Source organism: Diaphorina citri, unplaced genomic scaffold (genome assembly GCF_000475195.1).
Source record: "Diaphorina citri unplaced genomic scaffold, Diaci psyllid genome assembly version 1.1 scaffold1166, whole genome shotgun sequence".
Lineage (NCBI taxonomy): Eukaryota > Metazoa > Arthropoda > Insecta > Hemiptera > Psyllidae > Diaphorina > Diaphorina citri.
This window is the reverse complement of record NW_007378595.1, coordinates 43270-61928: the sequence shown is the minus strand read 5'-3', so window position 1 is coordinate 61928 and position 18659 is coordinate 43270. Positions and strand designations below refer to the sequence as shown.

General features: G+C 39.2%; 1 protein-coding gene and 1 long non-coding RNA gene across 2 annotated transcripts; one reads left to right on the top strand and one right to left on the bottom strand.

Annotated features, from left to right (window-relative positions):
• The first annotated feature begins 312 nt into the window (after positions 1-312).
• Positions 313-1484, top strand: LOC113469639. The gene is made up of 2 exons (XM_026827491.1): positions 313-482; positions 899-1484. Exons 1-2 carry the CDS (start codon positions 344-346, stop codon positions 1390-1392), a joined length of 633 nt encoding a protein of 210 aa, XP_026683292.1. The 5' UTR covers positions 313-343; the 3' UTR covers positions 1393-1484.
• Positions 1485-2058: 574 nt separating this feature from the next.
• On the bottom strand, positions 2059-2531 carry LOC113469640. The gene is made up of 2 exons (XR_003392994.1): positions 2392-2531; positions 2059-2248 (listed from the first exon to the last, which is right to left on the bottom strand). It is a non-coding gene; the product is annotated as an uncharacterized LOC113469640 (long non-coding RNA).
• Between the last annotated feature and the right edge of the window lie 16128 nt (positions 2532-18659).

Genomic DNA, 18659 nt, shown 5'->3' with positions numbered 1-18659 from the left:
TTTACTTTCCTTATCCTATAGTAATCGGGTCAAATTTTCGATGGTCAGATTTTAGTGCCAAAACACGTTTTGAGGTCCCTAGAGCCTAGGGGACCTTGAATTGTAAACAATACATCAAAAACAAACCAACAAAGTGGGGTATAAAGATATTTGCTATCTGTGGTGCAAGTGGTCTATTATATGACTTTGTTCTTTATCAAGGGAAAACAACAGAATACGAAAAGATCCCTCAGCTCACAGAATACTATGAAAGAAACTGGCACCCTATAACATATGAATGGGTGCGGGGGTTCATAAAGATGGATTGGGGCAGCGACAGTAATGCAACTTAGTGAGAGAATAAATGAACCCCACTGTTCTCTATTCTTTGACAATTACTTTTCCTCATATCATTTGTTCCAATAGGTACTTGCAAAAGAAAGAAATCAAGGCTGTGGGAACCGTTCAAGTGAATCGTTTTAGCAATCCTCCATTCAGTTCAGATAGATATTTGCTATCTGTGGTGCAAGTGGTCTATTATATGACTTTGTTCTTTACCAAGGGAAAACAACAGAATACGAGCCTCACTACCACTACCAGCCTTTTGGTCTTGGGGCAGCGACAGTAATGCAACTTAGTGAGAGAATAAATGAACCCCACTGTTCTCTATTCTTTGACAATTACTTTTCCTCGTATCATTTGTTCCAATACTTGCAAAAGAAAGAAATCAAGGCCTCGGTCTTGGGGCAGCGACAGTAATGCAACTTAGTGAGAGAATAAATGAACCCCACTGTTCTCTATTCTTTGACAATTACTTTTCCTCATATCATTTGTTCCAATAGGTACTTGCAAAAGAAAGAAATCAAGGCTGTGGGAACCGTTCAAGTGAATCGTTTTAGCAATCCTCAATTCAGTTCAGATAAGGTGTTCAAAAAAGAGCCAAGAGGTTCAACAGAAGAAGTTATCAGTGCAGATGGAATCACATCCGAATCCACCAAGTTTGGGTACATCATCTCAGCCCTCCCGTCTCGCTTCGCAACGGAAGTCAAGGACGTCCTCCTGTCCCCGCCGACCTCAAATCCCTACACCAAGCTCAGGAACGAGCTTATCCGGCGCCTGTGTGCTGCACAGGAGAAGACCCGGCAGCTCCTCGAACGTAAGAAAATTAGCGATCGCAAACCTTCTCAGTTCCTGCGCCACCTTCAGAGCCTAGCCGACCCATCCATCTCCGAGCCACTTCTAAAGACTCTATGGATGAGCCGACTACCCAAGTGTGTACAGGTCGCTCTCGCGATCATCAAGGACCAGAGCCTCGCAGATCTCGCCTCCCCCGCGGACAATATCATTGACGCGACACGTCCACTCCTCTCCACTGTGGCCGAGACTTCTTCCAAATCGGGAAAAGTGCCGTGAGTCTCAAACTCTCCCAGTTGGCCCTCTCCTTCAGCCAGGAGATCGCCAGTCTCCGTCAGGAGATACACACCCCAAGCAGCTCACGCGCCCGATCACGTTTCCGATCGCCTTCACGACAATACTCCCAATCATGGCAACAACCGTGCTGGTATCACAACAAATTTGGCTTCAGTGTCAAACACTGCCATACTTCAAATTAGCCTGTGATACCAGCACAGACAAAACTTCAAGTCAGCCCGGTAATCCGACTACCTACTTTGTAATGGTCCTAATGCGTTTGTTTCTCTTTTGTTTCAGATTATGATTACTTTCAGAATTTTTAATATGCACACATATCGGCTTCTCTTTCTTTCTTTCCTATTCTAGTATTCTTTCTTTTCGATTCTTTTCGGTTCAATTGGCAGTATTCATTTATTACAATTTTTATGTCTGGGGATGGAATAACACCTAAAAATTTAACAAAAGGACAGCGATACTATATCAGTCTCTGTAACATGTCAGTTGATGATTTCTGTTCCACACCCACTAGTGCACTTGTGAAGCTAATTATCGAAAAAGTCAAAAAAGGCGGAAGAAAAAAGAAATTATGTAATGCTGTAAACATTATAAAGAAGTCAGCCCGATCACATTAAATACTCCGCCTTTTATTCCATGATACATACATTAACCTCTGTACAAATGAGCGTTGAAAATTATTTCCTGAAACTGTCTATAATAATGTAGCGAGATTTCCGCTTTCTCGCTCTTCCTCATATGACATGTAAATATTTTCCTAGAAATAAATCTCAATACGTAGCCTTAGCTCTTAATGACTATTTAGTATCTATTTAACGACCAAGAAATCTTAATGTACAACCTTTGGGAGATATCCATTGTTTCTAGTTGACCATTGTATGACCTTATCTTTATGTGTAACCTTTTTACCTGTAACCTACTAACCTTTATCATTCATTCATATTTCTCCCTATTTGATATTTCCCCACCTTGTTAGTTTACAACCTTTGGGAGATATCCATTGTTTCTAGTTGACCATTGTATGACCTTATCTTTATGTGTAACCCTTTTACCTGTAACCTACTAACCTTTATCATTCATTCATATCTCTCCCTATTTGATATTTCCCCACCTTGTTAGTTTTAAGTTTTAAACAACCTTTGGGAGATATCCATTGTTTCTAGTTGACCATTGTATGACCTTATCTTTATGTGTAACCCTTTTACCTGTAACCTACTAACATTTATCATTCATTCATATTTCTCCCTATTTGATATTTCCCCACCTTGTTAGTTCTAAGTTTTATAAAATCTTACATGTAACTTCTCATATTACTTTTCCATTCTAATATTGCAATATCGTCACCCTAATTCGCAAAGGACGTAACTCCAAAAATGGTCATTTTGAGTTATTGGTATCAAAATTTTCTGCAGATCAAGGCGCATCTAGTGGTAGGAAAGCTGCCCCAAGACCGAAAGGCTGGTAGTGAGGCTCGTATTCTGTTGTTTTCCCTTGGTAAAGAACAAAGTCATATAATAGACCACTTGCACCACAGATAGCAAATATCTTTATACCCCACTTTGTTGGTTTGTTTTTGATGTATTGTTTACATTTCAAGGTCCCCTAGGCTCTAGGGACCTCAAAACGTGTTTTGGCACTAAAATCTGACCATCGAAAATTTGACCCGATTACTATAGGATAAGGAAAGTAAAAAATGGCCCAAATATGTATGCAAAATGCACCAAAAAATGACTAAATATGCAAAAATATGCCAGAAAACTGCCAAAATGTGCAAAAACATGCACTCATTTAGATTCTCTTGTATGTGTCACAGAAGGTCACACAGTATTTTCCAACCTCTAACTGATGTTCCCTTCATCTATCTAGTGAGAAAAGTATTGTTTAAAAAAAAAAAAAAACCTATCAAGTTTTTTTCTCCTGCTATACCTACCCATTAACCAGGGATATTACAACAGATATGTGGGTAGTACCTACATATTTTTTGGATTAAAAGGAAATCAGTTTAATTTCAAAGATTTTGAAGATGTTAAGTTTTTTTTTTTTTTAACACGGGGTAACATGCATTATATGGAAAAACATACAAAAGTATGCATTTTAAGAAAAACCCTCGAAATATGCTTTTGCATATGGAAATATGCAAATATGCAAAATCCGCCCCCTATAGTTATAGTTATAACCCTTAGAGCTCCATTATGTAATCAAATTCTCAAAATTTACTAATATTTAACTATGTATTGTATATTTTTTGTAATTAGAGATTGAAATAGGTAAATACTTACTGTTATTATTTTTATTTAAGAAAATGTAAAATCGTGTTATTGGATGATAAATAAAAACCCCATGTAAAATGTTCTCTCTCATGTCTCCTTGTTATTTATTAATTTACTATGTAGGTACATAATTTCATCTTGAGATTTCCTTATAGTGAAGCGTCAACTATTTGGGATCATTTGGGCAGATGCGTACCTACAGCTGACTTTTCCCGAGCTCCTCTCAGGTTGGGTGAAAATATGAAGCCGTAGGTAGCTTGTAGTCGAATGGAGGGTAAAACCTCAATATTCGTGACGGTTGGCAATGACAAACTTGCTGTTTTCAATGGCCTCTGAAAATGAAAAATTACCGTATTGAATTTACTCCGAATGTCACGAATAAAATGATAAGTAATAGAAATCGACAGAGGACCAGTTTGCTCTATGAAGAAATGAACATAGGGTAGGAAACGCTTCCTTACCGAGTTCCAGGGCCGTAAATTTGGGGCCAAATTCAGGGAAAATTTTACCAAAAAAAAGTGTGAAAATTCTCACCAATAATAATTGAACACAGAAGTAACTTTTGAAAACTTCTTTTTTGTTCACTTTCCCCCCAACAGAAATGTGTCAGACAAAGATCAGTGAATAACCTTTTTTAGTTATTTTGGCACTTTTTTCTGGTGACGGGATACTGTTTTCTTCGTCATCAAAGAATGATTCCACAATTCTTTTAAATTTCTCACATACACTGTTTCAACTTTCTTTTGAGGTTAATCACACCACCTTTCTTGATTGCTTTTGTAATTTATTTCGATAATATTTAGAAATAAGTTCCTTGGTGTCATTTCCGATACTGTATCTCTTCGTCAAGTCTCCAGTCAATATTTTAGCAACAACATTTCGGTCTGCTTCAGTTGCAGATGCATTGTTTTTCTTAACCTGTTTCTTTATCACTTCCAGAACCAACAACTTTCGTCTTACTAAACCAAAATGGGGGGAAAAACCCCCAATCTGGCAGCCCTGGTAGGATGATAGAATGGAATCAACTTCTTCCATTTGTCCTTCATCAAACTTTCTTTCATCACTAGTTGATCTGGTTTCTATCTCTTTTTGAACTTCTTCCATCTGTCCTTCATCAAACTTTCTTTCATCACTAGTTGATCTGGTTTCTATCTCTTTTTGAACTTCTTCCATTTGTCCTTCATCAAACTTTCTTTCATCACTAGTTGATCTGGTTTCTATCTCTTTTTGAACTACTGCCAAATGTCTTTTTTCTTCTTCAGTCTTTTCTTTATTTTTTCCATAATTATTTGGTTTACTTTGCTTTTGTCTGACTTGGGCTTTTTTCTTAGACCTTGCTGTAGTTTGTCTTTTTCTTGAGTAAATTTAGAATGATCTCGCCTCTAGTTGACATTTTTACAGTCTGCAACATAAGTAGTACAATCAATTAATTTAGTGTAAGTGTGAAAAGAAATGTAATAACACTAAAATAGTTGAAAAACAGTGCTTGCTTTTTACTGTACCAATGTTGGCGGTAGTGATTCCCATAATTTGGTTCAACATCAGAAATACAAATCCCCACCCCCAAAAGATCAAGTTTATTGCGCTCACCTTCTCCGTCTGCGAACAGTTGTTCTGGTATCAATTCTCTGACAGTGGAGGTGGTGGTGGCTGTTGTTGTTGCTGCGCTCACCTTCTCCGTCTGCGAACAGTTGTTCTGGTATCAATTCTCTGACAGTGGAGGTGGTGGTGGCTGTTGTTGTCTCCCAATCATGGCAACAACCGTGCTGGTATCACAACAAATTTGGCTTCAGTGCCAAACACTGCCATACTTCAAATTAGCCTGTGATACCAGCACAGACAAAACTTCAAGTCAGCCTTTTCCTATTCTAGTATTCTTTCTTTTCGATTCTTTTCGGTTCAATTGGCAGTATTCATTTATTACAATTTTTATGTCTGGGGATGGAACTTCTAAATTTACTCAAGAAAAAGACAGAAACTACAGCAAGGTCTAAGAAAAAAGCCCAAGTCAGACAAAAGCAAAGTAAACCAAATAACTATGGAAAAAATAAAGAAAAGACTGAAGAAGAAAAAAGACATTTGGCAAATTTACGGCCCTGGAACTCGGTAAGGAAGCCTGTTGGGGGGAAAGTGAACAAAAAAGAAGTTTTCAAAAGTTACTTCTGTGTTCAATTATTATTGGTGAGTATTTTCACACTTTTTTTGGTAAAATTTTCCCTGACTTTGGCCCCAAATTTACGGCCCTGGAACTCGGTAAGGAAGTGTTTCCTACCCCATGTTCATTTCTTCATAGAGCAAACTGGTCCTCTTTTGGGCCAAGAAACCTATCGATTTCTTCTACTTATCATTTTATACGTGACATTCGGAGTAAATTCAATACGGTAATTTTTCATTTTCAGAGGCCTTTTTTTATTCGTGACATTCGGAGTAAATTCAATACGGTAATTTTTCATTTTCAGAGGCCATTGAAAACAGCAAGTTTGTCATTGCCAACCTTCACGAATATGTTCAAGAGGCCTTTGAAAACAGCAAGTTTGTCATTGCCAACCGTCACGAATATGTTCGCGTCATAAGGGACTACTTAGGACAAGCACGTAATTTTTATTCGTGACATTCGGAGTAAATTCAATACGGTAATTTTTCATTTTCAGAGGCCATTGAAAACAGCAAGTTTGTCATTGCCAACCGTCACGAATATGTTCACGTCATAAGGGACTACTTAGGACAAGCACGTAGTTTCGTCAATGGAAGGAAGAAAACTGAAATATTCAAGAAAATGCAATTATCTGGACAAAATGTATTCATCCATATGGGACAGAATTCATCTTCTTCACGTAATCGTATCAATGGAAGGAAGAAAACTGAAATATTCAAGAAAATGCAATTATCTGGACAAAATGTATTCCCATATGGGACAGAATTCATCATCTATAATAAATAATTGAGGACAAATTGGTTGAACTGATCAAACCTGTTTGAACATGGCAAAGCTCTCTTTATCCTTGCCCACGAAACCAGCAGCAACATTACAAAAATCCTGAATATATTTCGGCAGAAAAATGCCTCCAGTGAAGCAACTAAAATAATCTTTACAGATAAAGATTTTTCTGAAAGAGAGGCTATACGCCAGAGATTTCCAGGGACAAACCTCTTGCTGTGTTTTTTCCACACATTAAAAACTTTCAGGAGCAAATGGGCCTTTCAAATGACGATAAAAAAAGGCCCTTCATACACTACAAAGTATTGCATATTCCAAGAATGAGATTGACTATGAAGAACATCATGCTCAGCTCCTGGACTTAAAGATCCCTCAGCTCACAGAATACTATGAAAGAAACTGGCACCCTATAACATATGAATGGGTGCGGGGGTTCATAAAGATGGAAAAAACATTCAGCATCACCACAACAAACCACCTGGAGTCTCTAAATAATAAAATTAAGCAAGTTGTTGCAAGAAATAGCAACCTGATATCCTTTTTTAAGGATTTACTAACAGCTTTGGACTCCATTCATGGTGAGCAAAAATCCAGGGCTATTAATATGGTGTTAAAGCGGTCTACAGAACATAAAAAAGGATCCATTGAAGAATATTATGAGTCCTGCTTAACACCATTTGCCTGGAACCTTGTTTGTGGTGAGATAGAAGCTGCCAAAAATATGGCATTCTGTTTTGAAGCCACTGCATCACCTGAAACTTGTGGCTGCTCGTTTTTTATTAACACGAGTTTGCCTTGCAGACATATATTTTTCAAACGAAGTGATGCAGGACTTCCATTGGCAGCAGGTATTTTAATACCATTGAGGTTTTCCAAGGAAAAACACATGTCACTATATTCTTGTAATCTAGACAGAAATGAAGAGCCCCCAACATGTACTATTACTAGCCTTCCAATGCCAAAGAAGACAAAAATAATGAACAAACAAGAAAAATATAAAAAGGCTATGGAATTGTTTGGGGACATAGCCAACATTCTGTCTGATTATGGAACAGAAAAATTTTCCAGCACATTGAAAAAATTGGAAACATTTAAAGACATGTTGATAAAAAACCCAGACAACAACAATATACTGGACCAAGAAACAGGCGTGGAAGAAGAAGGAGTTGCAGAGGTGGAATTGGTCGGTGAATCAGAAGAAGTCTTGGACGTGGAATTGGTTAGTGAAGAAGGAACTATGGAAATGGTTGGTGGAGAAGAAGGAGTTTTGGAGGTGGAAATGGTTGGTGAAGAAGAAGTTTTGGACAAGGAAATGGTTGGTGAAGAAGAACAAGTTGTGGAGGTAGTAATGGTTGGTGAAGAAGTTGTGAAGGTGGACATGATAATGAGATTGACTATGAAGAACATCATGCTCAGCTCCTGAACTTAAAGATCCCCCAGCTCACAGAGTATTATGAAAAAAACTGGCACCCTATAAGATATGAATGGGTGCGGGGGTTCATAAAGATGGAAAAAACATTCAGCATCACCACAACAAACCACCTGGAGTCTCTAAATAATAAAATTAAGCAAGTTGTTGCAAGAAATAGCAACCTGATATCCTTTTTTAAGGATTTACTAACAGCTTTGGACTCCATTCATGGTGAGCAAAAATCCAGGGCTATTAATATGGTGTTAAAGCGGTCTACAGAACATAAAAAAGGATCCATTGAAGAATATTATGAGTCCTGCTTAACACCATTTGCCTGGAACCTTGTTTGTGGTGAGATAGAAGCTGCCAAAAATATGGAATTCTGTTTTGAAGCCACTGCATCACCTGAAACTTGTGGCTACAATAAGACGGTCAATATTTTTATCAAGGGGAGGGGGGGATGTTCCACATTTTCGAAGTCCACCCCACACTGAAAGAGTAAAAACGAAGCCCGAGGGACCAACCCAAAAAGCTTCGAGGGCCACATGTCGCCCGCGCGGGCCGCTAGTTGGAAATCGCTGCTCTATCTAGAGCTACCCACACCAAAGTTGAAGAAGATCAGGACAGATCTAGAGCTGCCCACACCAAAGTTGAAGAAGATCAGGACAGTACACAGGAGACCAGCAATCAACTCTAGAGGAGTAATATTGCAGAGACATCTCTTTGAAAGTGCACATGAGGAGCCATGCTCGAGCATGCTTCTGAAGCCATGCTTCTGTGGCACAATCAACGTAAATCTGTTTCAACACCAACTGTCATTATGAATTTCATATAGTTTCGGGTTTTAATTATTATTATTATCTATTTATTTCCAGGAGTAAAGATCCATATCTCCAACAGTATCCATGTGAAATTCAATTGGATTTCAATCACAACCACATTGGATATTATTCCGTCAATAAAAATGCTGATATTTGACGTATTTTTTCTTTCTTCTTTATATAGTGATCACAACCACATTGGATATTATTCCGTCAATAAAAATGCTGATATTTGACGTATTTTTTCTTTCTTCTTTATATAGTGTTTTTTTTTTCTCCCCCTGTTGTAAAATTAAAGAAACCATAAAACTTTGTTTCGTGTTAATTTAGGCCGGTTGGCGCTTCGAACTCTTAACGTTCGCGCGCCTCCCCAGATCTGTACGAATGGTGGCATCACCGGGAAAAGAAATTTCCTGCAGTTGCGAGGCTCGCAAAAGAATATCAACTATGAAAAGTGGTTAAAGACCAAACTGATCCCGAACCTCCCAGAAAGATCAGTCTTGGTGATCGACAATGCACCTTATCACAATGTGCAGGTCAACCGTGCCCCCACTTTTGCCAGTAAGAAAGCTGAGATGCAGAAGTGGCTTTCTGAAAGGTCAATTTCTTATACAGACTCCATGTTGAAACCGGAGCTGTATGACTTGATCAAGTTAAACAAACCGCGTTTCAAAATGTTCAGAATCGATTCAATCCTCGCAGAAGCTGGGCACTCTGTATTGAGGCTCCCTCCCTATCACCCAGATTTAAACCCAATCGAGCTAATTTGGAGTATGCTCAAAGGAAGAGTTGGCAAGAAAAATACAACCTTCGTGATGAAGGACGTTGAGAAGCTGGTAGAACAGGAAGCTAGTGCCATTAGCAAAGAAGAATGGGGACGTCAGTGTGAACATGAACACGTGAGGAAAGTTGAAGAAGAATACATGAAGATGGAGCCGTTCCTGGATAGAGCATCCGATGAGATCATTATCAGCACTGGAGACGATAGTGACAGCGACAACGAAACTGAAAGCGAGAGCTATTCCACAGATGAAGAAGCTGGTTTCAGCGGCGTTGAGGAGCTTGGAGATTAACCTCAACGACGCTATTAAATAATGTACATATCTTATTTTAAATGTATTTAATAATACCAAGCCTGCGTTAAGTCTTAATGAAATGTCCTGTTTAAATAAAATAATATGTTTATGTCATTGTCAGTAATCTCCGGCTCCGGCGCTTGGACACCCTTATGGTAAAAGCAGGTAAATCCCGATTCAAAGGTGTTACTTTCGAGCCGTTATTATTAGATAGCTAGGGACTTGACCGATTGACTACCTGTTTTTTCCCAATACATACCATACCCTCTATTTTATTTCTAACATACTAATTAAAAACTATCTTTGACATTACATATTTCAATGTTTCACCCCTTATATGATAATAAATAAATAATAAAATGTGTGAAAATAATTTGTTGAGCTCCGCTAAAACTCAAGTTGTGTATGTTCATTTACTTCGTAGAGCAGCCGTAGAATTCAAATCTGGAATTATTACATTAGGTACATAGTGGTTCTAGTTCTAGTTCACAAGCCGCAATTCCCTGCATTTCCCCTATAATTTACCTCCCCTCCATGCGCTTCCATCGGACTTCCCAGTTGACGTGGACTGTACCTCAAACACAAGAAATATTGGTGCCCACAGCTCAAGAATTAGATGGAAATATATTCACAATAGCATCTCTTGAAAGAGATGTGACTCAGCCAACAATACGAGAAATACCAGTGCCCACAACACAAGAATTAGCAGGGGTGGAAGAATTCGTGGGATCTCGAAACACAACCACAGTATACCACCAAATTGGCTTCCTATACAATAAGAAGGGGTGGAAGAATTGGTGGGACCTTGTACCACAAGTACAGTATACCACCACAATGGCTTCCTGTACAATAAGAAGGGGTGGAAGAATTGGTGGGACCTTGAACCACAAGCACGGTATACCACCACAATGGCTTCCTCTACAATAAGAAGGGGTGGTACTTCTATTGTACCAAAAAGCCCAGATGTGAAATCCCGAAGTTCTCGACTCCTGAGACATACGATGAGGAAGGAAACTTACAAAAGAGTGTTTATGCTAGCATGCTCTGTTCTAGATTTTTGCAAGCTATTAATAACACCTGTGTTTACATGGTGCCAATGCTCTGAGGCATGGACCTCCATCTGCAGATTTAGCAAACATCTTCAGAAAATATTTTGCTGATGGCTTTTCTCCCTCAACAGCTCTTGATAGTTATAAATCAAAGCTTGAAAACTAGTAGGAGATGGTTCCATTGTGCCCACAAGAAAATGGTGCTATGACCTATACTACAAAATATTCAAGCAAGGATTTGAAGCAACAGATGGGGAAGAAATGGTGAAAATGCTTAAACAAAAAGTTGATAGATATAACCAATTGCATGGAAAATGTATTATGATTGATAATGAGGATGATCAGCGAACTGTTGTCATGTGTACTCCCTTATTGAAGAGAGTTATCTCACTGAATTCTGCAAAAGAATCACTCTTCATAGACCTCCTGAGACTGTGGCGAATCTCTAGTCAGTTCTCTTGCAAATCTTAGTGGAGTCTCAACAAAAATCACCGAGAGCTCAACTTATTTTCGTTAACTTAGTTAAATTAGTAATCATTTACTTTTTCCAGAAGTATGCAGTCATCAGGTTCTGTGATGACGATGTTATAGAAATTGTATCCACAACATGGTTAGAGGATACTGAACCCAATTCCTCCACAAATTGTGCTGGTTTCCTCAAAAAGGAGGAACCTTGAAAGCTAAAACCTATGCCACAACATGGTTAGAGGATACTGAACCCAATTCCTCCACAAAATTGTGCTGGTTTCCTCAAAAAGGAGGAACCTTGAAGGCTAAAACTCATACCCAAACCTCTGCTGATCAAGGAATGTTATACCTGTGTAAAATCCTGGGGATATATGGGAATTCTTACTCCTTCCTTCTTAAAGTACTTCAAAAATGTACAAACTGATTTCCTTAAATGACGATAAAAAAGGCCCTTCATACACTACAAAGTATTGCATATTCCAAGAATGAGATTGACTATGAAGAACATCATGCTCAGCTGCTGGACTTAAAGATCCCTCAGCTCACAGAATACTATGAAAGAAACTAGCACCCTATGAGATATGAATGGGTGCGGGGGTTCATAAAGATGGAAAAAACATTCAGCATCACCACAACAAACCACCTGGAGTCTCTAAATAATAAAATTAAGCAAGTTGTTGCAAGAAATAGCAACCTGATATCCTCTTTTCCCTGACTTTTCCAGTCTCCATGAAATTCCCTGACTTTTCCCGGTTTTCCCGGTTTTCCAGTCTGGTAGACACCCTGTTTTTTGTTAAAACTATTGATTTTCTGCCTTATTATGTTCTCTTTTGTCATTTTATGCATAGAAATTGTTCTCAAATATTTGTTTTCTCTCTGAAAAATAGTTTTTAAAAGGTGTCGAGAGTGGCAGAGGGAATAACGAAAGGAAGAGCTATCATAACAGAAGAGCTTATTAAGAAGTGGTTTGATGAACTTCTAGCATACTTACAAGAGCAAAATGCCACAGATATTCTGGATGACCCCTGCAGAATAATGGGGATGAAACAAGTTTTAGCATGTGTCCAAAGACAGGCAAAGTACTTGCACCAAAGGGCTGGAAGAATGTTTACGTCATGAATCAAGGCAATGAAAAAGAGACTATCACTGTACTCTTGGTGTTCACTGCCAATGGCGAAACACTTACGCCCATGGTGGTTTTTCGTACACAAGACCACCAAAAGAACCCCGACTGGTTCCTTGGACGATCTGAAACCGGAAGGATGAGGAGTGAAATATTCTATGAATATGTGGTCAACGGTGTCAACACGTTGGAGATGAACACGGAGGTGACCAGTAATATACACGGTAACAGCTCTGGCCAAGCACAAGAAAGTGCTCTGGATATTCTTTTCAAAAAGCCGCGAAATTCTTACACAGATCCTAAGAATCAATATACATCTTTTCTATCAGAACCCGAAGTAGATCACCACAGATCTGTACGAATGGTGGCATCACCGGGAAAAGAAATTTCCTGCAGTTGCGAGGCTCGCAAAAGAATATCAACTATGAAAAGTGGTTAAAGACCAAACTGATCCCGAACCTCCCAGAAAGATCAGTCTTGGTGATCGACAATGCACCTTATCACAATGTGCAGGTCAACCGTGCCCCCACTTTTGCCAGTAAGAAAGCTGAGATGCAGAAGTGGCTTTCTGAAAGGTCAATTTCTTATACAGACTCCATGTTGAAACCGGAGCTGTATGACTTGATCAAGTTAAACAAACCGCGTTTCAAAATGTTCAGAATCGATTCAATCCCCGCAGAAGCTGGGCACTCTGTATTGAGGCTCCCTCCCTATCACCCAGATTTAAACCCAATCGAGATAATTTGGAGTATGCTCAAAGGAAGAGTTGGCAAGAAAAATACAACCTTCGTGATGAAGGATATACAGACTCCATGTTGAAACCGGAGCTGTATGACTTGATCAAGTTAAACAAACCGCGTTTCAAAATGTTCAGAATCGATTCAATCCTCGCAGAAGCTGGGCACTCTGTATTGAGGCTCCCTCCCTATCACCCAGATTTAAACCCAATCGAGCTAATTTGGAGTTGATAGAGCTCGAAATTCTCTTTCCAGTGTTGCCAAAAATCAATTTTTTCGATTTTTTGGATATATTACCCTCTTATATTCTAAGGGTGCGATATCATTTCGTCTTCTATCGGGGGAGTTTCTACTGAAGTGGGATGCGAAAGAAGTTGAGCAGCAAGTCTTACATTTTGTCTTTGAGCCCTTTCACATGTAAGGTGGTTATTGGTTAATTTAAAACACGAGCTGATTTCAGTTTTAGATATTTTGAGCAGTTCCTCAACTGGAGTTTTATTCACTGATTGGTTGTTAATAGTGAATCCAGTATCTAGAAACCAATTTCTTGTAAGTTTGAGAAGGCGAGGAACATCTGGCGAGAAAGATTCATGCTGGGAGGTAGATGGGTAACCACTGGTTGGTGGAAAACTGTATTCTCCTGAAGACGGTACTGAAGAATCCAACTGATAGAGCGGAGAAGAGGTAGAAACAGGAGTTGACGTGTTAGCAGATTGGAGATTATGGTACACCACACTTGTACTATCGTTTAAAGTTTCTGATAGAAGAGAAGAAAATACATCACTTGTGTGCTGCTGCATCCACTTTCGCCATTTATCGTTAAATCTAATCTGTTGTGAGAGAGACAACGAAGACTGGAAAGTCTCACAGGGCTGCAGGGGGTTCAATAATTTCAGGTCGTCAATGGAGATCCCTGAAACAGAAGAATTTTTTTGTATTTCAGAAAAGCCTGAATTTTTTGTTTTTAAATACAAATATAGGTATTGTATACATATGCTACTGTGACTTTTGAAACTTATAAGTTTCTTTTCCAATAAGTTCCTTCCTTGACCATGTTCAAACCTTTTGTAATAGCATTTTCAGTTTCAGAAAAAGTCATCATTACACCCAGAGGAAGAGCACCAATTGTAGATGGGACCAAAATCAGGAATACTCGGGTGTTGTGACGATCCATATTCCCCGAGAACTTTAAACGATAGTACAAGTGTGGTGTACCATAATCTCCAATCTGCTAACACGTCAACTCCTGTTTCTACCTCTTCTCCGCTCTATCAGTTGGATTCTTCAGTACCGTCTTCAGGAGAATACAGTTTTCCACCAACCAGTGGTTACCCATCTACCTCCCAGCATGAATCTTTCTCGCCAGATGTTCCTCGCCTTCTCAAACTTACAAGAAATTGGTTTCTAGATACTGGATTCACTATTAACAACCAATCAGTGAATAAAACTCCAGTTGAGGAACTGCTCAAAATATCTAAAACTGAAATCAGCTCGTGTTTTAAATTAACCAATAACCACCTTACATGTGAAAGGGCTCAAAGACAAAATGTAAGACTTGCTGCTCAACTTCTTTCGCATCCCACTTCAGTAGAAACTCCCCCGATAGAAGACGAAATGATATCGCACCCTTAGAATATAAGAGGGTAATATATCCAAAAAATCGAAAAAATTGATTTTTGGCAACACTGGAAAGAGAATTTCGAGCTCTATCAATAAGTAGAAGAATTATAGTTCTACCCCTCTCCGTTCAAAAGATACAGCGCCAAAATCTTTCTTGAAATAAGGAGTGTGCGTCAGCTTCTGCCAGTAGAATGGATGATACTAGCATAGAAGAATGTGTATCAGCTCCTGCCAGCAGAATGGATGACTCGACAAACATGAAGGAGTGTGCGTCAGCTCCTGCCAGCAGAATGGATAACTCGACAAACATGAAGGAGTGTGCGTCAGCTTCTGCCAGCAGAATGGATGACTCGACCAGCATGAACGTCAGCTCCTGCCAGCAGAGCAGAATGGATGATTCAATCATTGACGAGTGTGCATCAGATGATTCAGACATCTTTGATGAAGTTGATGACGTAGATAAGGACCCTGACTATATCTATGGAGATATTCCTAAGAAAACATTCACACGAAGTTTGCCTTCCTAGAAAATAGAATTTTCTAAAGGGAACGAAAGGAAATCAAACCCGCATTGCGAGTACCTTGATTGTAATGATGAGGTTTTTTCAGGCTGCTCATTATGCGAATGTTTCCTGTGCTATACCCATTTCTTGTTAGGCGAAATGTGTACTCGACAAACATGAAGGAGTGTGCGTCAGCTTCTGCCAGCAGAATGGATGACTCGACCAGCATGAACGTCAGCTCCTGCCAGCAGAGCAGAATGGATGATTCAATCATTGACGAGTGTGCATCAGATGATTCAGACATCTTTGATGAAGTTGATGACGTAGATAAGGACCCTGACTATATCTATGGAGATATTCCTAAGAAAACATTCACACGAAGTTTGCCTTCCTAGAAAATAGAATTTTCTAAAGGGAACGAAAGGAAATCAAACCCGCATTGCGAGTACCTTGATTGTAATGATGAGGTTTTTTCAGGCTGCTCATTATGCGAATGTTTCCTGTGCTATACCCATTTCTTGTTAGACGAAATTAGACGAAATGTGTGAAAATCACAAACCACACATTATTAGAGAGGAGAAAACAAAGAAAATACAATGTAGGGGAGACAGGGGCATGTCGGCGCACCCGGCTTATCTCGACTTAAGACATGCTCAAATCTGTCGAGTTCAAAACTGAAGGTTTAGAAATCAGTTCTTTTATCCTGGAAACTCCAGTAGTTGTAAAGCCGCGCGCTTGGAAGGGAGAGATAAAAATCTATAGTTTGATTACGTAAGTAAATTTTCGCACTTTTAAATTTAATCTCTTAATTAAATTTTTAATTTAAGAAAATGGACCATTTTGCCCACTTGGTCGCAAGAGATGTGGCCCATATTGTAGATAACAGCGAAGAAGCAGATGATTCACCCAAGATTCACCAAACATTTGTAGCAAACAGATCAGTGTTGGATAAAAAGTCCGAGTATAAAAAAGCGATGATATTGTGTGGCGATATTGCCAATATGACTGCAGATTATGGTACCAAAGAGTTTGAGCTAATTATGGAAACTCTTAAGTTAATGAAGGATGCAGTAAGACAAAGGGAAAAAAAAAACTGGTGTGAACACCACACGACTTTCTGTTACATTTACGAAATACGTAGGGTAAGTGCTCCAGTGGTCAGCCCCCACCCAGTGCTCAGCCTTTTGCCGATTTTTCTGTATTCTCTTGATAATAACATCCACATAATCCACAAAACAACTGGGAAACGAAGTTACCAGTGCTCAGCCCCCCTTCCACTTTTTATTTTTATGAATTTTACACTGATTCCTAATACCCCTTCCGCTCAGTCGACAGTTGAATGTGGGAGGAGGTCCACGTGCCTCAGTTTTTAAGGAAAAAATTAAAAAAATCGAATATCAGGTAAGAATAGACCTTTTTTTCGTAGCCGCAATTCCCTGCATTTCCCCTATAATTTACCTCCCCTCCATGCGCTTCCATCGGACTTCCCAGTTGACGTGGACTGTACCTCAAACACAAGAAATATTGGTGCCCACAGCTCAAGAATTAGATGGAAATATATTCACAATAGCATCTCTTGAAAGAGATGTGACTCAGCCAACAATACGAGAAATACCAGTGCCCACAACACAAGAATTAGCAGGGGTGGAACAATTCGTGGGATCTCGAAACACAACCACAGTATACCACCACAATGGCTTCCTATACAATAAGAAGGGGTGGAAGAATTGGTGGGACCTTGCACCACAAGTTACGAGAAATACCAGTGCCCACAACACAAGAATTAGCAGGGGTGGAAGAATTCGTGGGATCTCGAAACACAACCACAGTATACCACCACAATGGCTTCCTCTACAATAAGAAGGGGTGGTACTTCTATTGTACCAAAAAGCCCAGATGTGAAATCCCGAAGTTCTCGACTCCTGAGACTGTGGCGAATCTCTAGTCAGTTCTCTTGCAAATCTTAGTGGAGTCTCAACAAAAATCACCGAGAGCTCAACTTATTTTCGTTAACTTAGTTAAATTAGTAATCATTTACTTTTTCCAGAAGTATGCAGTCATCAGGTTCTGTGATGACGATGTTATAGAAATTGTATCCACAACATGGTTAGAGGATACTGAACCCAATTCCTCCACAAATTGTGCTGGTTTCCTCAAAAAGGAGGAACCTTGAAAGCTAAAACCTATGCCCAAACCTCTGCTGATCAAGGAATGTTATACCTGTGTAAAATCCTGGGGATATATGGTAATTCTTACTCCTTCCTTCTTAAAGTACTTCAAAAATGTACAAACTGATTTCCTTAGTAATCTCTTTTCCATTTCAAAGTCAGTTCTGTTTTATTCCAGTTACTGTTCTTTTTCTATTTCCAATAAAAATATAAACTTTCAAAGATCTCAAGTTCTACTCTTAAGTATTTGTGTTCGCATTCGCCAAACGAGCAAAAGGTCTTCCCTCAAGGGAGAAGCCGCTCAGGTTATCTCGGCCCTTGCAATCTCAGACGAGAATTACAACCTCGCCACTCCTGAGACTGTGGCGAATCTCTAGTCAGTTCTCTTGCAAATCTTAGTGGAGTCTCAACAAAAATCACCGAGAGCTCAACTTATTTTAACTTAGTTGAATTAGTAATCATTTACTTTTTCCAGAAGTATGCAGTCATCAGGTTCTGTGATGACGATGTTATAGAAATTGTATCCACAACATGGTTAGAGGATACTGAACCCAATTCCTCCACAAAATTGTGCTGGTTTCCTCAAAAAGGAGGAACCTTGAAGGCTAAAACCCATACCCAAACCTCTGCTGATCAAGGAATGTTATACCTGTGTAAAATCCTGGGGATATATGGTAATTCTTACTCCTTCCTTCTTAAAGTACTTCAAAAAGTAATCTCTTTTCCATTTCAAAGTCAGTTCTGTTTTATTCCAGTTACTGTTCTTTTTCTATTTCCAATAAAAATATAAACTTTCAAAGATCTCAAGTTCTACTCTTAAGTATTTGTGTTCGCATTCGCCAAACGAGCTAAAGGTATTCCCTCAAGGGAGAAGCCGCTCAGGTTATCTCGGCCCTAGCAATCTCAGACAAGAATTACAACCTCGCCTGGGATTTGCATCCAGCAAAATGCAATCTTCGGTATAACGGAAATCCCGAAGTTCTCGACTCTGAATCAGTAAGTCGGCTCTATAATGACTTACTGAAAAACAGGAAGGCAGTTGAGGCTTTGGATCTTCACCCCAATCAA